Below are 23,847 nucleotides of genomic sequence, written 5' to 3'. Positions count from 1 at the left end.
TATATATATATATATATATATATATATATATATATATATATATATATATATATATATATATATATATATATATAGATTTTGCATTTTTGAAATGGAACTAGCATATTCTTATTTTGTAATGGGTCAAATATTTATTTATTTTCTGTTCCATAAATGTTCTCTAACGTGGAATTTCTAATTCATTCTCAAAAGCAGCCAACTTTTTCTTCAATATTTCAATATGCTTACGTTAATTACATACCAATTATATACAGGATGCCAGCTAAAGTCCGTTTCCACCTCAATGATCTCTGAACGGTAAGAGCCATCGTCATAAAATTTGGTTCTACATATAGTAAGTTGTCATGCGAGGAGGCCACTTACAGTGCCACCTGGTGACAAAATTTAAAGTTAGTGGTTATTATCTGAAAAACATTACGAGATACAGGTAAAAAGTCAATCACAAAGTTGTTCAGCAACAAATTAAAAAAGCAAAGACATCTTCCTCACAGAAATGCTAAAAAAAGTAGCTATAAAATGCATTACAGCTGAAAGTTGTTGGTATGGTGGTTGTACAGAATGGCCTTCTCGTTTACCTGACCTGTACCCTTAGACCTTTTTTGGTAAGAATACATCACACTGTTAGTGTAGTTTTGTTGAAAGCAATTATACAAAGGAGCATTTTACAGACTATTTTTACATTGCAGTAAATGTCTTTTCTTTCGTAGTTTCACAATTCTGAACAACTTTGTATTTGACTTTTTCCAGTTTCTCATACCATTTCTGAGACAATAAGGCTAATTCCAAAGTTTACCATCTGATGGCGGCTTTGTCTCATAGCACTTAGCAACTTTGCTGTACCTAGACTTAGACTAGAACTTTTTTGACGATAGCTCTTGCCATTCAGGAATTATTGGGATAATAACAGACTTCAACAGACACCCTGTTTTAAACCTGTTAAATTTTTTAAATGTTTGTTTTTTCCCTGAGGATAATTTTTTTATGTTGATATTTTTCTCCATAAAGTTGAGTTTATTGTGATATACACTAAATTTCGTTTTCCTGAATGATTTTTCCTGTTAATAGGTTTTAAAATTTTACCTGAAGTAAAAGCAATATGCTTGTTCATATATTTATATAACTGTAAATGTTGAATCTGTTTGTGTAAGAATTAAATTTGAATTAAATTCTAGTTTAAGATATTTAAATTTATCACATTGCTTATTAAAACCAATTGCCATACCATGTTACTTAATGCATATCTAAGCAGACCATTTTTTTTGTTTTATTTAATGTTAGACGTGTAGCTAAAAATATTTTCCTGATCATGTTCACTTTTTTATGACTCTGTCTTATAATACATTTTGCTTTTTAGAAACCAAATAGTTTTAAACAAGAAGCTGAACCACATACCCATGCTAATTCCTCAAATAATTTTTCAAGTTATGAAAAGACTGGCAAACAGTTTCAAGATTATGGTTTTCAAAATAAACAATCTCCAAATAGAACTGGCAGGTATCAAAATGATGATAAATTTAATAAAAATTTCAAGAATGACTGGTCTAATGACGAATCCCAAAGGACTCGAAATGCTAGTGCTACTCTGAATTTAGGGCAGTTCATTACAAAGGATAAGAGAACAGACCAGAGGAATAAAAATAATGGTAGTTTTCAGAATAATCGAAACCCAAGTAACTTTCAAGCAAAATCTGATTATTCATTTAATGAAAATCAAGATGGAATGAACTCGTCAAAAAAGTTTTCAAAAAATTCATATCTTAGTGAAAATCCTAAACCATCAGAAGTTGGTAGTAATAGATATCTAAATGAAAATAAGGAATTTGATTTTGAAGCTTTCACAGATCGAGTTTCACAGGTGAAATTACATGGCTATGATAGTCGGAGTGAAAAAATGAACTTCGTTCCAGGAAAGCCATTTTTGAAACGTGGTGTTGAAGTAATGGCTAAGTATTGGGAAGACAATAAAGTAAGTAAAAAATGCTTTTGTAAAATATTCAACTTCCAAATATTATATGTTTTATTACTTCTTAGATTTGATCCCTCACATTTTTGTGAAAAGAATGAATAATATGTTATAAGTTCTAATTTTGCATTTAATATTTAACTGGAAGAGAAAAAGCACAAGGCTATCTCAAAATATATTACTAGATGCCATTTAAGTCTTTTCTTTCATCAAATCATGTTTAAATATTTTAGTATAATGTGAGTGTATCCTGTGTTTAAACATAGCTGAAAAAATATGTACAAAACAAAAGCAATGTGGTATCATTAATTCTTTTAATAAATTATCAATCATGAGAAATTTCTAATTTAGATAAAATCCACTGTCTGCATGTTCAGATTAGTTAATGCTGCAACATATCAAAATGTTGATCATAAAAAAAGGAAATTCTTTTAGTCACTTGAAGGGCAATTCAACTTACCATTTAAATAGAAATTATACCTTTTTGTTTTGAAGTTCAAAGTTTTAAAGAAATATATTTAATCAATTTTTGTGGCTAGTAAATATGTAATAGTTTTTGGAGCATTTACAATTGTTTACAAAGTTATTTCAAACATTAGAGTTAGTTCTAATGTTTGAAGTATATTCAAAAGCAGAAACCGAATTTTCTAAGCAGTTGTTTAGTTATTTTTTGCCTGTGAAAATTCTGAGGAGAAACTCAAGCTTCCGGAGCCTTTTGGGTAATCTCGCCCTGCTAAGAAAAACCAAATTAGTTCCAAACAATACTCAGAGTGTGTAACTGGGTATTTTTTATTTGTATCAAATTTTATTCTCATAACTTTAATTCTTACTTTCTATTGTTTTAGTTTTATCGAGCAGTAATTCACGCAGTTGGTGATGAAGGCAAAACATGCGTAGTTCACTTCATGGAGTATGGAAACTATGAAGAAGTGTTAATAAATGATGTCCAAGAAATAAATCCGACTTGGGTAAATAGTTAACAAAATGATTATTCTAATGAAATAAAAAAATAGATTTTTTCAGAAAACTATTTAATGCAATTTTTTTTGCAGTCGAAATGAATTACTACAAATATTTTGTAATTGGTACAACATGTAGTATCTTGTATTTAACATGTGCTTATTTGTGATTAAGAATTATATTGAACTAGCAGCCCGTCCGGACCTTGTTCGGATTTTTAAAAAATATTTATCTTTTAAATAAGTATGATGCATGTACTTTTCAATTTGAAATTTAATGGTAAACAACAGTTTTTGTTTCACTTTTATGAGGATTTGAAACAAATTGATTGACCTCATTTCCTTATCAAGAGAGACCAACATATAATTACCACTGAACAATACAATCTTCCCGTGTGTACCGTTGTACTACGTATATTTGTACATTTGAACTTCAGATTTGTTTTTTTTTCTGTCTGTTTTACACTCTCCTTGCAACATGTTGTCACAGAGATATTTTTTAAATGTTTGCAATAAAGCAAAAAGATCAAAAAGTTGATTTCATAGTAAAATTGTTACAAAAATTCTCTGAGTTTAGGATCAGAGTTTGAAAGTTGTATGCTTCAAGTAAGATCAGCTTCAAAGGGTATATTCCTCTAAAAGTTCAAGGAACTGCGAAAATTTTAAAAAAGAATTCTTAAATGAAAAAAATTCTGATTAGCAAGTTGGATGAATATGAGATATTCTATTAAGAGCTGAGATTTTCTCAATTCCAGGATGTCACTCAACCTCTTGTACTCATTTTCGTCGGAAAATCTTGCTTTTTCTCACTTTTTTTGTTTTTGCAATTTCTTTCAGATGGGACATTTGTAAGCTATTGTTTCATTTTATGTGCTTAGAAATGGTCATCATGAAGAATAATTCTCCAAATCATTTTTATTTCTTTTTTCCTCTTCTTTGGTAATTTCTTTTGTGTTGAATGCTCTACTTTGTTTGTTAATGTTTTAACTCTTTTCTGTAAATGAGCGGAAACTATGTGCTACTAATCTTTGACTTAAGAACTTTCTAAACTAAGAACAACTTATGTGAATTCATTAGCAGATGTTTTTTATGTTGATTTTCATATGCATATAATATCTGAAGTTGTAAAATTGCAACTTTTCGAAGCACGGCCTCTCATTCATAAAAAGCTTCTGATGGTTCTTAAGCTGACAACGTGATTCCTTTTTTCTTCCTCAGCATATTGCTCGAAGAGGACTTTTTTCCTGACATAAATATTCAATTCGAATTTGTTTTATCTATATAAGGAAAAAATAGTACAAACGTACTGGTAGCAAAGATAGCTTATTAGTTTAAAAAATTCATAAAAAGACATATATGCTTAATTTATAGCCTCTGCCACTGCACTTTCATGTATTGAAGGAATTTTTCTAGTAGGTTCAGTGGTTCCAAAGATTACCCGGAACATATAAACATGCAAAATAAACCCTCTCTCTTTATTATATTAGTAGCGATGAAAAAACCTCAAAGGATAGGCCAAAATGCATGCAAAATTACAGCTTTTAGAAACACGGATTAATATTGTCTATCTGCACAACTTGAATTCAAATACTAATTTACTCAAAGCGAATCCCAGTTATAATTTGTTTAAATAAATTTTGATGCATAAACACTCTGCAACTCTCAATGGATCGCAGTTTTTAAAGCTAATGGAATGCTATATCCCTTATCCTTTGCAGCCTCAAATACATGTGAGGTTTTGGCGGTTCTTATGCGGACATCGTAATTTTATTTTCTTTCACGTGTTTTCACCCCTCAGCAATCAGTTCAAAGAGAACCTTCGACTTTTCTGTCACTGCAGGTGCGAGAGAATTGCAGATATATTTTACGTTTATAAAAACTAAATGGTACGAAACGTAAACTGGTTTTTGAAGATAAACTATTAGTTTAAAAAAATAATTTTAATACATAATGCATAAATTATAGCCTATGTCACTCATTACGAATGCATCTTTCATATAGTGAAATTTTTTTTCAAATAGGTGGAGTGGTTCCAGAGATTACTTTGAACATATAAGTATACAAAAATTGGCCCTCTCTCTTTATAATATTAGTATAGATAAGTTCTTCTTTGATTTCTAGTGCCATTTTACTTGTTTTAAGAATGGAACTTAGCTGCCAGGGCGACTAGACTAGCCACTAGTCTTGACGAGACGTACAAGTTCTCCCAAAATACTTTTTGGGAGATTTGCTCTCTAATTGCTACCCGAGGCAGCTTAACTCATTGGCGGTTTGACATACGTGCGGAATTTCACCTGGAAAAGGTCACCTTGGGAACATGGCTATCTGCTCAAAATGGTCAATACTTTTTGTCTTGAAATTTCCTCCCCCTTTCGGAAGGAGAAAAAAAGCACTTAATCCCTTTTGACCAGGGCATGCTGTAAAAACTAAACCCCTTTCTTTTCAACGCGTGTCGCAGGGAAGAATCGAACTCCTCCAGACATGCTGCCAAGGTTCGTCCCACCCATTTCTTCTCAACACGTTTAGCAAACAAGAGTTGAATTCCTTTCAGCCAGTCGTGTTTTACAAACCACAACTTTCTGTAATATTTATGAAGTAATAATCAAGATTTTAAATCTCTGGAATTACTATCTCCTACTATTACCTTAAATTACTGTTTACATATTTTATTATTGAATTTAACTACTCATATTCAACATATATAAAACGATATCTGGAACAAGTTATTGCAATATGAAATAGATAAATGCATTTAGTTATGATTGTAATGTTTTGCATAACCTGAAATGATGCGTAACAATAAAAAGCAATAAAGCCCTTCCCCCTTCCGCGCAACAGCAATTCGTTGTTTTTCTTTTAACGCTGGGGGAAAAAAAGCACTGCAAATTTATACATCTATGCATACTTTTTACATACTATGTTTGTATATATATATATTTATTTCTTTATTTGTGCATTTTTAGTATGTTTCGAATCTCGCCATATTTGAGACTAAGTGATCGTAATAGTGGTATATCTCGGCTTGCCTTATTTCCGAAATGTTCAACCAGCCCCCCCCCCCCCTATGGGTATTTCAAAAGGTACACACCCCGGCTGGTTTTCAGAGTGTTTTTAGAAGGTAGTTTATTCTCAATGCTATGAATAAATGCTTACTAATTATCAGCCTGAACCAGGAATAATAAATGATACATGGCGCAAGAAGATACATTTAAACAATTTATTTTGTAAGCGTTAATCTTTTGAAGTTACTTTAGCAAGAAATGAGGAATTTTGAACAATATTTACAAGTTTTTTGCTTTGGCAAAGACTTTTTTAGAAAGTCTTTTTTGTTTTAAATCTTTTAATAAAATTCCTTACAAGCTAATCCGATAGTAATTTTACAGGTCATAAATAACAAATATGTACCTCAGAGCTAAACTAACATGAGTCACATACGCTACTTTACAGGAGAGAAAAAAATATGTCTGGTGAGTGCAATTTTCGAAAATATCTAAAATATCCGATATTTTAATATATATCCAATATTTTCAATCAACACAAACTAATGTCTTCAAAATAGTAAATGGATCCTCAAATCACTCTTTAATTATTATTATAATATGTAGATTTAAAATTAAGGTTTCTTTAATTATTCATATCTAATATTTCATTTTACATTTTAGTTAATTTTAATAGAGTTCATATAGCATTAGCTTTTCTACTCATTTGTCTTCTGTTAGCTACTTTTACACAGTTATATGATTCAGAAAAAAAAGCAATATGCAACAGTCAGGAGCACAGTCATAAGACATTTTCTTTTTTTCCAACCAATGTTTAATATTTAATTAGGTACTTTTAATATGCATTGAAATTGTTACATTACTAATAATTTTATGAATAAAAAATAAAAAAAGAATATATTATTTTGGTATATTAATGTATATTAATGCATCATAAAACTATAGTACATTACTTTTTGCTTATTTTTAATAATAAATGAACGATATTACTATGATTAATATAATTTTTATATTGAAAATGCCGTAGTTGGAAAAATAAATATCGAAAATATCAAAATATCATGATATATATCGGCGAACCCTAGCAGTAATAAACAGAAAATTCAAATTTTTGGACTTACGTCAGTCTGGCTACCAGGTACAGAAATGACAAATTTATTATTTTAAATAATCCTTCATGGTTAATTATTTCTATATTCTTTTTGGTCATCTCTGTAATGAAACTTATATTTTACCGAGACCTGAAGTAAACTGGCCAGGACACTGGGTTTTTGAATGAAAATCATTACTGTCTAGGATCCCGTTTGTAAATCGGAAAACAAATACTATATCCAACATTCACTGAGTTATGGTGTATTTAACAAAGCTATTATTAAAGAAACGCTGTATAATCTTACTAGTTCCTTTAGTATATTGATATTAGGAAGTGAAAAAGAATGAAGTAAAATACGATTCTGGACAAAGAAATATACTATCCTTGTACGAAAGTCTTTTAGAAGTACAATGCCAGAATGGGCATGCATTTTGTAGGTTTTTTCATTAACCGTAAATAAAATGTGCCCTTGAAGCTATCAACGGCAAAAGCTCTTCTTTGTAAAACTAAAAATAGTGTATCTTTCAGATCAGTGCCATGAGTGTAGTTCAATATGTTTTTGGAATAGAATTTCTGCTTGAATTTCTTCCGTTGGTTACATGGTTTTCTTTTTTTCAACTTATTGTCATTATTATTATTTATTATTTTTTGATCATTTAAAATTTTGCTGAAAGAATTGGTCTCAGAGATTTTTCTTTGGTATTTACTACAAGCAAAACCGTGTATTGAAAATTAAAAAAAAAAAAAAGTCAAATCAGATAATTACAAAGGCGGTCATTTTATCGCGCTTGTTGGGAAAGAAGCAAAATATAGAAGTCAAAAAAAAAAAAGAAAAGAAAAATATGACTTTTCTATTTCGATTTTCTCCGATTACCTTTCAATTTTCATTAGACAGATTAAAAGCGCTATTCATTTAAACGTGCGATATAATGAAAGTTCCATTAACTTTTCAGAAAAAACTGCCAGATCAGTAACCAAAAAAAAAACCACTGGTTACAAGAAAAATTCTATTGAAATGTAAAATATTCCCTCAAATTAACTATTTATCGCTTTTTTCGCTAAGAGACCCATTTATCGCAATGCAATTTCATTCATAACTAGGTATCTAAGCGTTCAAAGCATAGGCGGATTAAGGACTGAGTTCCTTGGGGGGCAGGATTTTTTATTTATTTATTTATTTTTTTTGAGAAACATTTTTATTGCCCCCAACTCCCATGTTTTTGTCTGTTTCCTGTGATACATAAGTCCATGCTTTACTTTTTTGTATGTCGTTTTCATTAATGTGTGTTTTCATGCTGTTCTTTTTGAATTGACCTGAAGAGAGGGAGCTGGTATCGAGAGCGATGCAGGGCTCCCTTTTAAGTGGGAAATAGAATATCTCTAATGTTAGGGGGCCGGGGGTTTCTCCTCCGAAGGAAATTTTGTAAAATGGATATAAAATTCTGCATTTTGAAGCCTTATAAAGGTTAATTGGATAGACATAGAAATTGTTATCTAGATTATACAGTTGTACGGTATTGTTCAAACTTGGTAAGAAACGGCCGTTTTAAGTTTGAAAGAAAAAGTACACCATGGATTTCTCATTACAACAACCTTTTTTTACTTAAAAGTACTGCAGAAAACCAAAAGGAATAGAGGTAGTGTATCATTTTTTTTCCTGGCTAAACAGATTAACAATATGGTGTAGAAGTAATTGGACCCCACTTTGCTTAGGATTTTCAAAGACTTATCTAATTATTTTCAAGGACTCTAGAACAAATAAAATTATTTAACGCACTTCATTTGTACCTTCCAGACTGATATTTTAGTACTTGATTGTAAATTTTTACAGTCCTGTTCTAACTTTGTAAGAAATAGCTATTTTAAATTTAAAAGAAAAATGAAACCATAGATTTCTCATGACTGCAACTTTTCTTCAGTTGCAAGTGGGGCAGAGAACAAAAAGAAATAGAAGTAGTGTGTATTTTTTTTCCATGCTAAACAGATAGACAATATGCAGAAGAAGTAAGATAAAAGCAATCAATACAAAAGAATTTCCAAAATACTGCATTCGGGATTGAATAAATAGCAAAATATGAAACTTGTGAGTCACAAAAATTTATTTCAAATGATATGTTACAAACGTGAGAACCATGATTTTTACATTTTTAATACAGGATGTGGCAAGGAGCTGAATTTGACATATTTTGGCATTCCTCCCCCTCTACCATTTGTTAGAAAATTTAAGGTTTGTAGCCACACGTTTCCAAATAATCAAGGTTTTCAAGCACTTAAAAATAAAATTAGTTTTTTCAAGCAATTTCCATTTTTTAAGGAACGAATCATGAATTTTTTTTGCGAGTTAGGGACCCACTTCAAAGCAAGGGCCCTGAGCAATAGTTTATCTTATTGTCAAATTCGGCCCTGTTTGTAATTAACTCTTACCTGCAGATTTTTTGTAATTTTTACCAAAATTCGTCAGTTTTTACGATTAAAGGATTTTTACGATTTTACAAATCTTTGTTAGGTTTTTATAGACTTGTATAAAATTTCAGCAAATTTTTTCAAAGCTTTTGATGATTTTAATTATTTAGTTTTCAATAATGACAAGGACTGACTCACTTAGACTTTGACTTACCTTTCTTTTTAAACAGTATTTATAAAGTAAGTAAAATTGTACTCTCCCTTTAGGTAAAATTTTTTTTTAAAATCAGAATACTCAGATAACTGAAATTTATTCAGTTTGCGATAGTATTTATTTTTTCTTTCTCTCTCAAAGAGAGAAGGAAAAAAAACTGTTTTTTAGAATTTTTCAAAAGGTCAATTAATTTACTAAGAACATAAATATTATGCACAAATATACTTTAAATGTGGACACAAATTATAACGAGTAGATCGTTCTGTTAGCGCGAATGGGGGGGGGGGAGTTTTTCCTTTTTGCTTTAGGTGATAATATTTCAAAATAATCGTCAATTATTATAAGTGTTGAAGCTTAATGTATAGCTCCTTTAGCCTATATTTTCATTCATATACTTTCCCAAATGGTTTTCAGTCCAAAATAGTGAATTTAGACACATTTTCAGCACCCCAGTGACAGCTGCACTATTTGTATTTAATGTTCGTTTTTTTTTTTCCTTTTTTCTCCCATCAGAAAAGGAAATTCGCTTTTCTTTTCATTTTCATTGAACTCTTCAAAAAAGTCATGATTTTTTTGTTTTAAGATTTTGGAAGATGTGTTGTTACTACATAAAGTCGTCCCAAAACTGGGGAAGCACTAACCCCTATGCCCCCTCCCCTATAAATCCACCCATGCCCTTCTAAACTATTGAAAAAAGATAAATAAATAATTTTTTTTTTTAATTTTTCGAAGATTAAAGATTTTCTTATGTCAAAGTGTAGAAGATGGTTAATTTTTCAAAATAATTGAAGTTTTTGAGAAAATTTAAATTCTTTAAGTCAAATATTATGGTTGAATTTCCGATGATTTTTCTTTAAAAATCAAGGTTGTATAATTATTTTTGCATAAGTTGTTCCAAGGAATTGAGAGATCATATGACTGGTATCTAGCAATCGCACAGATTAAAGAGTGATTTGAGATAAATATCAGGCTTTGGGCAAATTGAGATCAATGAAAATTCTGGATTTGTTACTTAATAAAGTACAAATAGTTAAGCTCTGCTGAAGTTTTATTTTAATTATGAAACGGTTTAAACTTTTATTTATTTTTCTCTATTTATTATTTACTTTATATAAAAAAATAGTTTTAAATTATCACTTAACCTTTTCCCCATTTTCATCTTCCTACAAAATACTGTAGATCTCAAGCAACTAAATATAAATCTCCTTTACTAAGAGTCAGGTCCCATTCTTCTGAATTTCTTCCTCCTCTCAATGAAAAAAATTCAGAGTCTCTCTATTTTTTATTGAAAAGAAAAAGCTACAAACGATTTAATTTTTTAATTCTTTTTTTTTTTTTTGAAAACTATTCATTTTCATATACTTTTCCATTTTTAATAACAATAAAAAAAAATATTATTATTGTTCTTTGCTAACAACTGTTAAGATTTTTTTTTTTTTGTATAAAAGTTAACACAATAGCTGCCTGGTGTTGTGCAAAATTTTTGCTCTTACTATATATTGTTTATTTAGTTTTTTTTTTTTTTACTTTTACAGAATTGAAATTGTATGCTAAGAGATAATTGTTTGTTTTTCTTTGTGATTAAAATAATTATAAACTGAAGTATTAGACAGAATCGGTGAATTTAAAATGTTTCTGATATTAACGATTGAAATTTGCGACCAAAACTATAAGGCCGATCAGTTAGAGTAAATGAATTTGAAAAAATATCCCTTTTTATATTTTTTATAATGTGTTTTGAGTACAACATCAGCGTAAATGTGCGTAAAACGCGACGTAAGTGCACATAAAAGTTGAAAATTGATCTTTTACATGTACTTTCGCTCTTTGGTTTTCTTTACAGCATTGTGATTTTATAACACTTAAAGTTCCTAAATTATATGTTAGTAGCGAATAAAGCCGTAGCTATAAATTTATTTCCAAAAAGATACTTAGTTTGTTTTTGTTCAATTTGAAATCTCAGGGCTTTTATTTATTTATTTAGTTGAAATGTAATTGAATGTCATTGTCGTCGATTAAATTATGTTGCATCCATTTATAGCACAATTATTAATTAAATGTAAATTTTAAGCTTAGAAGAAAGAGAAGTGGATATTTCATTCTTGGAATAAAGTTTGGCTTTTAGCAGATGCTTAAAATAAATAGCAAGAAGGTTTGCTTAGAAATCTTTGCGTTGATAAGAAGGATGCACTGAACCTTGAAACCCCAACCTGATGAATGGGCATTGTTTGCGTTTGTGAATACAGAAACTGGGTCCCTGCGTTCCGGGGTGCCGCTCTCAGGAGAGGGGAAAGGAAACGCAGGATTCTATGCCTTGGACCGTTTGACAATGAAAATTTAGTGTCAGAAAAATACGCGTAAAACGCTATCGACGCGAACTTGCTACGGCGTGATAAGACGTGCAAAACCGCCGGTAGGTTAAGAGGGTATGCTAGTCTAAAAATTCAAAAAAATAGATTTTTTTCTTTTCATATTTTTAAAGTTTAGACTTTTAAAAATAAGCCTATAGAGGATTTATGGAAATTCAAATTATTTTCGGAGTTATAGTTAATTTCGTTAAAATAAAGAAAAAACCAGCAAACGAGATCAACTGCATAACAAACGCTCCAAGGAACGAGCTTCAGAAGCTTCAAAAGAAGGCAGAACTGCACTTATGGCTGAAAGATCTGCCAAAACTGTAGCTTTGGAGGTATTGAAAGGAACAATGTATAAGGCAGGGATGGCTGTTCAAAAAAAATATAAGTATAGCATACCATTAAACTACTCAGACTGCCTGAAATGCGACTGAAAATGCAAACTTTAACGCTAGAATTAAGGCAGTTTTTGTATACCTTGAAATCCGACAAATGACCTTCGCTAAAGAAATCGGCGTAGTTTTGTACATAATGTCATATATTTTTATAAATGAAGTTAAAATAAACTAATTTATAATAATTACTATTTGTTTTGAGAATAGAGAAGTTTTAAATCTATATAATGAAATGTTTAAAAAATATTTTTTTAAAATGAGATTGAAATAGCTAGTGTTGTTTCAGTTTCAATAAGACAGGGTTCGTACGGGTCATGGAAATCCTGGAAAGTCATGGAAAAAAAATAAACAAATTTCAGACCTGGAAAAGTCATGGAAAATTATTTGAGTCATGGAAAATTATTTTTGGTCATGGAAAAATTTAAATTTCATGGAAAAAGTTTCAGATGAAATGCATTATTCATTTTTTAAATTTTATTAAAAAGCGCGAAGTCTCCCTTCCCCTCCGATAGTGGAAGGGGAGATTCTATTTTTAGCATCAGGCTTTTGGGACCCCAGAATCCTTTGCGCGGATTTCAGAGAGTGAGGCAGGAGTGGGAGCAGGTGGGAGGTATTCGGGCCGCGGCCAGATTGGCTACTTTTTCAGTATGCTCACTTCTGAAAGGGCGCCAAGCTTAAACTAAAATCTGTACGAAAAATCGCCGATTTTTCCACATTTTTTCTTTTTCTGAACAAAAATAACTTTCAGTTGAAGTTAAAAGAAAAAAAAAATGAGCGACTTTTTTTCTCTCTGGCTACTTTTGGGGGCATTTTTAACTGTTTTCTCTCTTAAATTTCTGGCAACCCTGTGCTTTTAGTGAATTGAGGAATGAGGTAATGCGATGTTTCTGTGGCTTGATTTGCATTCAATATCGAAACCGAAACCATGTGAATGTGTTATATTTATCCTTTAAAAATTATGTTAGCTGAATTCTTTAATTTTTTAAATAATTTTTCCATTTTATTTCATTTTTCTCTTTCCATTACTGAAGATGTCCGGTAAGGTACTTTTGTTTTTCATCAGCATGGAACATGTTTTTGCTAAAATTTGTAAATTGAGCCAGTCTAAGTAAAAAAAAGAAATATGCCTGGAAAATGTGTTTTTAATTACAATTGGATGATGAAGGAGGAATTTTCAGATTGGGTGCTAAATGATGAGAATAAATTTCGAGCACAATGTTCAATGTGCAGGAAATCATTTGATATCTCAAATATGGGAGAAGCAGCCCTAACCAGTCATGCAAAATCTAAAAAACATAAAGATTATTTAAAAGCAAAAAATACACGAAATTTAAGATGGCAAAATTTTTTTCAGAATGAAGCTTCAACATCTAAACAGAGCAACAAAGAAATTGCTACTTGCACTAAAGCAGTTAGTTCAAGCTCTAAATGTAAACTGTCCGTCATTGGTAATGACATTCTCTCTTCAGAAATTTTATGGGCCTTGTATGTCATTGACAATCACATATCATACAATTCTTGCAAAAATTTTAACTTAGTTCTTCAGAAAATGTGTCCTGATAGTGAAATTGCAAAACAGTTTTCATGTGGTGAAAAAAAGTGTGCGTATTTATGCCGTTTCGGGATTGCCCCATACTTTAAATCTCTTCTTATGCAATCCTTAAAGCAACAAGATGGTTATGTTTTGCTCTTTGATGAGACACTGAACAAAAAGTTGCAAAAGAAGCAGATGGATTTGTATATACGTGTATGGGAGGAAGACTGTGTGGTTACAAAATACCTGGATTCAAGTTTTCTCGGCCATGCAACGGCAGAAGTAATGTTGGAGAAACTTAATGAAACTTCAAGCATTAATGGGTTACCATTAGCTAACGTTGTGCAACTGTCGATGGATGGGCCAAATGTTAACTGGAAACTGTTCGATTTGTAGCAGAAAAAAACTTAAGTCAAATTATGACTCTAAAGTATTAAATACGGGCAGTTGTGGGGTTCATATTGTAAATGGAGCTTTTAAAACGGGTTCTGAAGCATCTGATTGGAAAATTAAAAAGTTACTCTCAAATATGTATTTCCATTTTCATGATAGCCCAGCCAGACGGGAAAATTTCTTTAATGTAACGGATTCAACTGTTGTTCCACTTCAATTCTGTGCCCACCGGTGGGTCGAAAATGTAATAGTGGCTGAAAGAGCCTTGGAAATTTGGGATAATTTAATAGTTTATGTAAACGCGATTAAAACAGGAAAGTTAAAAGATCCAAAAAACAAATCTGGGGATATATTAAAAGACTTTGCCATTGATTTGTTAACTCCTGTAAAAATTTCATGCTTCCTTTCAATTGCTAAGCTTTTCTAACCTTTCCTAATGAAATATCAAACAGACAAGCCAATGTTACCCTTCCTCTCTGATGACATTAAATCTTTATTAAAACATCCTTTTGTTCGATTTTTAAAACCAGAAGTGTTGAATAAGTGTACCAGTGTTGTAAATTACTTTAATATTGATTTAAGTAATACAAACAATCACTTAGATTACTCTAAAGTTGATGTTGGATTTTCAGCCGATAAGCTGATTAAAAGTTTAAAGAATTCAAAAAAAATTTCTGATAGAGATTACATGCAGTTCAAAATGGAAGCAAAAAATTTTTTATTGGAAGCTTCAAAGAAACTACTAGAACACAATCCTTTAAGATATATAATAGTTCGAGAAATTTCTTGTCTAGACCCCCAAAAACTGAAGAACAAAGATTTATGTTTGAATAAAATGAAAAACATTCTGAAAGTTTTAGTCGAAAACAGCAGAATTTCAGAACATAATTGTGACACTATAATTTGTGAATTTCGGACTTTTCTGGATGAGGCAAATATTTCTTCAGAAATAATGCAGTTTGATGCTGAAAAAGATCGACTGGATTGTGTTTTTTATAATTTTTTTAAAGAGAAGAAGAACTACAATCAGCTCTGGAAAGTCCTAAAAATGTTGCTGCTATTGTCCCATGGGCAAGCAAGTGTTGAGAGGGGTTTTTCAGTAAACAGGCAATTAGAGGTGGAAAACATGCAGGATGAAACTCTTGTAGCCCAGAGACTGATTACTGACCATATAAATTCTGTTGGTGGAATTTTGAATGTAAATATCTCGAAAGAAATGCTTACATCAGCAGCATTAGCAAGGCAAAAATATGTGCAGCACCTCGAAGATTTAAGAAGCAAAGAAAACAGCAGTATTTTAAAAAAGAGAAAAGATTGTATGCAGGACGAAATACAGAAGTTAAAGAAACAGAAACTAACTCTTCAAACGGATATTGCAGAATTAATTAAATCTGCTGATGATCTTGCAGAAGAAGCAGAACAGACAAGAAATATTAAGTTGATTATAAAATCAAACAGTTTTAGAAAAACAGCCAGGGAAAAAAAAAACAAGCCCTAGAAAATTTAGATAATGAATTGGATTTAAAAATCCAAGAATTTAAAAAAATGTAATGAAATAACTTTTTTTTTTAAATTAATTTTATTTCTTTTTATTTATTTATTTATTTATTTGATCTATTAATGTGTATAAGAAAAACTGCTGAAGAAAAAATTTATCTGGACCTTGAACAAAATTTGCAATGTCAAGAATTTTAAATGGAGAATGTTGGGAAATATTCTTTATAAGAATATTACTTGCTATTCTAAAATTGAAGTGAAAATTTATGCGGAAGATACTGAAAGAAAAAAAGTGTTTTAGAAGTTAAACTGGGTGTATGGTGATTCGACTTAAAAATTTTTTTGCGAGCAGAGTAAGTTACATTGCATATAGTTTTCTTATAAATGATGACTACTTGATTTCTGTACTTCATAAATATTTTATGTGTCCAATGCTTTATGTCATTGTCAAAAACATCAGTAAATGTTTTCATCAACAAGATTTCTAAATTAAAAATTTTATTGCACTTTTCTTTTTTTATTATATTTTCTTATTATTGATATTGAATAGTACTATTCATTCAAAATGTTTTCTAAAAACATCTAATGCATGAATGTGAAAAAAGACCAAAATCTAGGTTCATGTAACAAGGTCATGAAATTTTTTTTTTTTCGGAGTCATGAAAAAGTCCTGGAAAAGTCATGGAATTTTTTTGTCTTGATAGAGTATGAACCCTGATAAGAACATTTCAGAAATCTACCATAAATTAAGTGCATATTTTATCAAATTTTGCAGAAAAGTTTTGAACCCAAATATTTAAGTAGATTATTGAATTTTTTTTCATTAACTAAAAGTTAAAATAAAAAATAATTGCAGTTGTAAAATAATAAATCCTACCTACAAGGTTCATTTTTTGCACAAGCTATTCTTTCTAATTTTCTGTGCACAAAATCGACATAGAGATAGCTTACAGTGGCACATAGTTGTTTTTTTTTTTACCCATACATTCCTTTGTTTGACATTTCTTTCTTCCTTTTTTTTTACTCCACTGAATCTTGCACGTATATAAATTTACTTACAGCTAGAACAAGTTTGTTTATACTTGGTATGTGTTCCTCTCTGAGTTCTCCTTCTGCTAAATATAATTGAAAGTTCCTTCCGCTGATACTTTCTTTTGTACCTGTCCTGAACAAAATTCAGGCATTTATAGCTGCTGAGTCCAAAATATTGTGGAAGATGTATAATATACCGGCCAGAGGCTTGAGGGAATTTCAGTGATAATTTCCTTCACATTTGATTTAGAGTGTCTAGTTCTTGTAGCATTATTACAATTTCGTCTTGCCTTAGCCCTCTTTTGCGAGGCAATAATATGCTTTTTCAAAAACGAAAAGTCAAGCAAATAAGACAAACTATTTTATCAAAAATGAATAAAAAAACAAATCATCTTGCAGAACTTACAGTCATTCATCTATAGCTAATATCTTTTCACTGTTCTCTTATAAAGCATATTTCCAGTATTAAGGCAGGCAGGTGTGATGTTAAGCAGACATCCTTTTATTATTTTTTGTTCATTGCTTTGCTGGCAAAAACAAATATAGCTTACAGAACAAAAATATATCGCGATGAAATACAGTAGCATTTCTTTTCTGAAAAGGGTCACAATGACACCCGTAATTCTAGGTATAATTTTCCAATTGGGACTCAAAAAAAATTTTTTTCTTTAAATCTATGAAGAATCAGACAGCAATTCAATGACAATGATTCAGGAAAAGTCAAGAAAGGATTAAGATATTAGTAAAAATATAGAAATTAGCAAAAAAAGTTTGCTTGGGGGTCAAAATGACCCCTTCCGTAATTCTAGTGTTAAACGCGTTTTTCTCGAAAGTACTTTTTTCTATACGGTTGACAAGATATATCAAGTCCTAATGCACCTATTTATTTTAAATTTGGCACAGACTTTTTTAATACTATCAAAATTGTCTCCACCTAGAGGTTTCTGTATTTCTGTTTTTTTTTTTTTTTTTTTTTTTTTTTTTTTACTATTTTTAAAAAAATACCAAAGTTGAAAAAAAGAGCCAAAATAGACCTTTTTTTTTTTTCAAAAAGATACCTTTTTGTGCAATTTTTTTTTTTCCAAATCGGCTATGTAAAGATAATTTGACATCCTTGTTTAATAAGAATCAACCTTAATTTCATGTTTCAGATCACCAGGAGGATTGGAATCTTGTCAACCAGTCGACACCTTTTTTTTTCTCACTTTTTCCCCACTTTGCCGGTCTCTACTGATTTCAATTTTGAATTCCCCCCCCCCCCCCACTAATTTACATTTTTTATACTTCTAAAGTATCAATAAAAAAACTGCTAAAAAATTAATAGAGAAAAATGGTTACAGTTTTTTTTTATTATGCCTGCAAAATTGAACCTCTAGACTAGAATACCCTTTTAAGCAGTGGCGTAACTGCGGAAGGAGGGGACCCCCCCCCCCAAACGTTTGTCCGGTAAAAAAATATAAAAAACAAAATAAGAAAAAAAAATAGGGAGAAAAACGCGCCAATATTTATTTCTTTCCAAAAAGCATAGCACGATTTTTCTCTGGACAACAGAATGCTAAAGAGTTCCCTCCTTACTTGCTTGAAGGGTGAAGATCCCTTTAACCTTGACATTGAGCATAGGAGTTTCATCCAGGGGGAGAGGGTCTGGTCCCATCTCACAATCGTTCGTTCTCCCCTAGCGAAAGGGGAGATACACCTGTCCCTGTATATGTATATGGGTGGATAGAGGGCAAGCATTTGCTCTTGCTACCGTCTGCACAGCTATCGTTTCTAAATATAGCATGCATTCTTTGCTTTTTTGCTCTCTGAGAACAGAATAGAAAAAATTAGTATTATGTAGTATACTGCTTAGAATTTGATATTTTGCTTCTTATTAAAGTTATTTTGATTCCAAAATTGTACTTATGAAATGGATTCTAAATGTCGGAAACTCACTGTAAAGAAAGAAAAAATAACTTCGTTTTTCACAGTTGCAACCTCATCAAATGAAAGAACTTCATCAACATTTTTCGAAATTTATAGATTTATTAACTTAACTAACAATATATTCAGATACATGAAACAGATTTTTTTTCAAGCGTTTAATATCATTTTATATTATATTAACCGTAATTTTAATGTTCACTCAAAAAAAAAAAAAAAAAGACAAATAAATTTTGACAATTTAAAAATTATTTAACGCAGTACTTATGAAAATATTTTATTTTTTTTACATTGATCCTATTTCATGTGTATATTATTTTTATATACGTATATTTTTTTATTTTTTTTTAAAATAAAGATCCGTTTTATGTTTAAAATCGAAGTTAATGCTATTTTACAACTACTTCAAAGGTCAGAAAAAAACCTCTTAAGAAGCTTTTTGTTTCTATTTATAACTATCAGGTTTTTTTTTCTTTCCTTTTTTTTTAAATTTGAAATTTGAATTGAAAATATTTTTTTAATGTTTAAATTTAACTGAGCATAGAATGATTGAATTGCTTCTGCTAAGAAGCAATTAAAATTTATGATGATCAATGTTAATTTGTTTTTATATACAAAAGAAGTGGTTGAGTAAACTATTTTAACTATGTTCTATCTATACTAATATCATAAAGAGAAAGAGCTGATTTTTCTTTTCTTTTTTTTTTGTATGTTTATATGTTCTACGTAATCTCCGGAACCATTGCAACTTTTTGAAAAATTCTTTTGCTGCATGAAAGGTTTGTTCTTACTGAGTGACGTAGGCTATTAATTATGCTATATGTATGTATATTATATTTTTAAATTAACAGTTGGTCTTCGATACCAGTTTGTTTCATACTGTTTTCTTTTTGTATACATAAAAACAAACACCGATTGTCCCGCATTTGCAGTAATAGAATGATTGAAGGTTCTCTTGAAACTGAATGCTGAGAGAGGGATTTGCGAGAAAGAGAAAATTATCACAATATCGATATAAAAACATCCAAAACTTTTACATGTATTTAAGGCTGCAGAGGAGAAGGTATATATCCTTCAATTAGCCTTGGACATTGAAAACCATTAAGAGTCACAGAATGCTTATGCTTCAAAATTTATTTACAAGAATTAAAACTGAGATTCGCTTCAGGAGAATTAGTGTTTGAACTCAAGTAGTGCAGATATACAATATTAATCCGTGTTTCTAAAAACTGTAATTTTGCATGCACTTCTGGTTATCCTTTAAGATTTTTTATTCATTGAGAAAGAAGAGGAAAAATAATTAAAAATTATTTGGAGAAATATTTTTCAATTTGTTTTGATATATATATGCTGGATGTTTTAATTCTGTTGTGACAAACTTTCAAGGGAGGCAGATAAAACTTGAAGGAGGATTAACTGTATCGAAAGCCATTGCTGGAAACGTCAGGGGAAAGTGGTAACAGAGGGAGAAGAAGATCAACATAAGAGAGTGATTTAAATATATATATATATATATATATACACACATATATATAACACATCACGTCAACTGGGGGAAATTTACGAAGCATCATGAATTGAGTTCATGTAGTACGCAATATTGCGGTAGATGTGTCCGATAAAAATGTATCCCATTGACCACTGCTTTGTGTTGTTTTAGATCTGCTACCTCTGCCTTCTGCTATCACTTTCTCTAGAGTAATCTCCTTTACTTAGCAAAGCCTCCTGAGTTAGTCTCCTTTAACCTTTAAGTAACGATTATATTACATCAAACTGTGATTCATTACTAATTTTGGTGTTTTAATGCGCTCCCCAAACTGTCACCAAAGCTGGTACATCTTCATGCGTAGAGCCTGAACCAGAAACCTCTTGCAACATATTAGATAAAAATGAACCAGAAACCCTTATATCGACATATTGGATAAAAATGACATTGGTAATTACGTTGGGATATATAGTGAAGAAATATATATGTTGGGATATATGATAGAAATATAGTGATGATATTTACTTTGTGCTAAGAAATAGGTGGTTACCAGATGAACTACACAAATTCCCAACTGGCGGTAAATGTAATTTAAAATTTCAAAGGAAATTGCTGCTTGAGTTTCCCTGGCTGACATATTCAAAGTTGGATGGTGTATTGTTTCAGTTTTTTTTTTCTGCAAATCAGAAGTTGGGAAAGGAAGCCATATGCTAGCCAAATTCCTTGTTGCAACCCCTTTTAGCAGGTGGAAAGATGCCAAAGAACAATATCGCTATCACCAGGGACTAGATTTCCATAAGAAGGCTTGTGTTTCAGGTCAGAATTTCGTGTTCACACATGAGAAGAATATAATGCCGATTGATCTCCAGCTGGACACTGTGAAGCAGAAGACTATAGAGGAAAACTTTGATAATTAATTCTATAATTTTTCTTGGAAGGCAAGAAATTTCTTTTGGGGTCATCTGGATTCGGGTACCATAACACTGCAAATGCCTACAGAAAATGATGGAACTTCAGATCAATCTTGCACTTTTGAGTGGGATATTCCTTTGAAAGAACATCTAATTTCACAAGGAAAAACAAAGTACTTAAGCCCGAAGATACAGAATGAATTTATTGAGACATGTGGAAACATTAAGGCCAAATTAATTGATGAAGTAAATGCCGCTGAATGCTTTGCCATCTTAGCGGATGAAACATGCGACATCAGTGGTATTGAACAATTTTCCCTATGTGCTTGCTGTGTGAAAAAAACGGATAAAGGAATGATTGTAAAAGAAGTTTTTTGCAGTTTGTTACTGTATATGATACAACAGGCGAAGGACTATATAGTACTTTAATAACCGAATGCATGAAATTAGGCTTAAACCTAAATTACTTATGGGGTCAAGGGTATGACGAGACATCAGCAATGAGCAGTAAGTACCAAGGATGAGCTGCTCAAATACAGCAAATTCACCTGGAGATTTTGTATGTTCATTGCGCCAGCCATTCATTGAACTTGGCAATCAGTGATGCTTGCTCTATTTCAAGCATTCGTAATGCTATTGGAACTGTAAAAGAAATTATAAAATTTTTCATATTGTCTAAAAATTTTGAAACAATTTTGAAAAACATGGTTGAATTAGAATGCGAGCTCAAGAAGCAACGACCGAAAAAGTTGTGCGACACACGTTGGGTTGAACGCCTTCAATCTTTAATTTTTTGCAAAGAATTTTTCTTCCCTGTGTTTTATGCGTTTAACGCTATTCAAGAAGGCTCCAAATCAGAATCCTCGCAAAAAGTTTTCATGTTTCAACAAGCATTGAAAAGTGGGAATTTTGTTGTTGCACTTGTTTTCCTCAATAAAATATTTTCGTTGACGCATAATCTTTCCAAATATTTTCAGAAAGTAAATATTGACTTAGCGGCTGCCATTAAAATGACTGAGGCAATAATTGAAGAATTGCATGTGTGAAAGTTCAACTGAAATTTTTTACAAATTGTTTAAAGAGGCACTGAATTTAAAGGAAAAAAATTGGTGAAGATGAGATACAAATTCCGCAAACAGCGAAAAGGCAAACATCGCTTGAATATTGAAGTCAATAGTCCTGAAGACTATTTTAGAATATCTACTTTTATCCCATTTCTTGATTTTTTTTTAGTGCAGTTAAATAGTATATTTATGAAACATAAAGACATTTCATGTAATATTCAAAACATAATACCATCTAGAATAATAGCCCTGCAAGAGGAAATTATAAGAAGTACGGCTCAAGTTAATTTTGAGAAGTGGCTGAATAGTATTAAATCTATAACTCGGAGATATTTCGTAATGAAATTTATTTATGGAAGAAAATTTGGGAAAAAAACAAGGATTGGCAGAGTTTTTTTTTTATAGAAGCTTTGAATAGCTGTGACAAGGATATGTTTCCCAGCATATTTGAAGCTTTAAAAATTGGTGCTACCTTATCAGTTTCTGTGGCTACTGTAGAAAGAAGTGTTTCTTCCTCGAAAAGGTTAAAATCCTGTCTTAGAACATGACAGGTGAAGCACCCTTAAACAGTCTCGCTCATTTGAGCATACACAGAGATGTTGCACTTAGCTCTGAAGAAGTGATTAATGAATTTGCTAAACAAAGAAGGGATTTTGATTTGTAAAGTGAATCGAATTAACTCATATGAATGCTACATAAAATTATCTTGGAGATTATTGAAATTTATTTCTTTGATTTTTTCTGCATCTTAATATTTTTGCGTGTAAAGTTGTGTATTTCTATTATTTACGTGGAAAAATTTATTATGTTATTTCTAATTCATAATTTTAATAACTGTTTTCCATTTCAATCCCAAGAATTAATTATTCATTTTGAAATTTGTGAAATGTACTCATTTTTGACCCAAGATGCGAGTCCAAAAAAGAAAAATTTATATTTTAATATCGTTTGTTAAAATTAAAGAGATTCCAAATGGCATCATTTGTACAAGGATGCCCTTTAAAATCATTGGGAATTGATGCAGTACAATAAGTGATTAAAACAGAGTAATCCGACTATTTAATGAACGCACCTGCGTGAGTCAAAAGTTCAATGTTTTCTAAATTACACTGTAAAAAAAATTCTGAAACGTTACTGGTTATTTCTGTGGAACATTTCGAGATTTCAGAGGTTTTTACCTATTTTCCCGCAAAGATAAATATTTTTTGCTACCGGTAAAATTGACTGAGCATGTTTATCAAGTGTATCGGCTTTAGTTTGATTACGGCCCATCCAGATTGACTAAGCTCCCAATGGAAGTAAATAAGTCACTGGGTGGCTGCAGGCAAGGAATATGCTTCGTTCTTGCTTGCAATTTTTGCGTAACTTTGGCCATGGTTGCTCTAATGCTTCTGAAGCTTTCTTGGTGAATTAGGAAGGTTCTAATCAAATACATTAAACCTTTTTCATTTTTCTAGAGTGTTCACTACTGGCTTTAACAAGGGAGATTTCCCAATATTTCAGAAAGGTTACTGACTTTTACCGGAAAATGTTCGTGGTTTTTGTAAGATATGTTACTGGTTGAAATTAGGCACATCAGCTGCCTGATATTATCCAGGAACGTTTCTAAATCGTTTTTACAGTGTAA

The 23,847-nt window shown here is 31.0% G+C and overlaps 1 protein-coding gene across 1 annotated transcript in view; it reads left to right on the top strand.

Moving 5' to 3' along the window:
- LOC129235323 (tudor domain-containing protein 3-like) overlaps positions 1 to 23,847 on the top strand; it is a 67,717-nt gene that overhangs the window by 39,193 nt on the left and 4,677 nt on the right. The window contains exons 8-9 of the mRNA XM_054869062.1: positions 1,355 to 1,966; positions 2,809 to 2,931. Coding sequence (XP_054725037.1) covers positions 1,355 to 1,966; positions 2,809 to 2,931 — 735 coding nt within the window. The remainder of the gene's footprint in view (positions 1 to 1,354; positions 1,967 to 2,808; positions 2,932 to 23,847) is intronic.

This window comes from Uloborus diversus, chromosome 1 (genome assembly GCF_026930045.1).
Source record: "Uloborus diversus isolate 005 chromosome 1, Udiv.v.3.1, whole genome shotgun sequence".
NCBI classification, from domain to species: Eukaryota; Metazoa; Arthropoda; class Arachnida; order Araneae; family Uloboridae; genus Uloborus; species Uloborus diversus.
The sequence above is the reverse complement of the archived record's forward strand: the minus strand, read 5'-3'. Positions and strand labels throughout refer to the sequence as shown.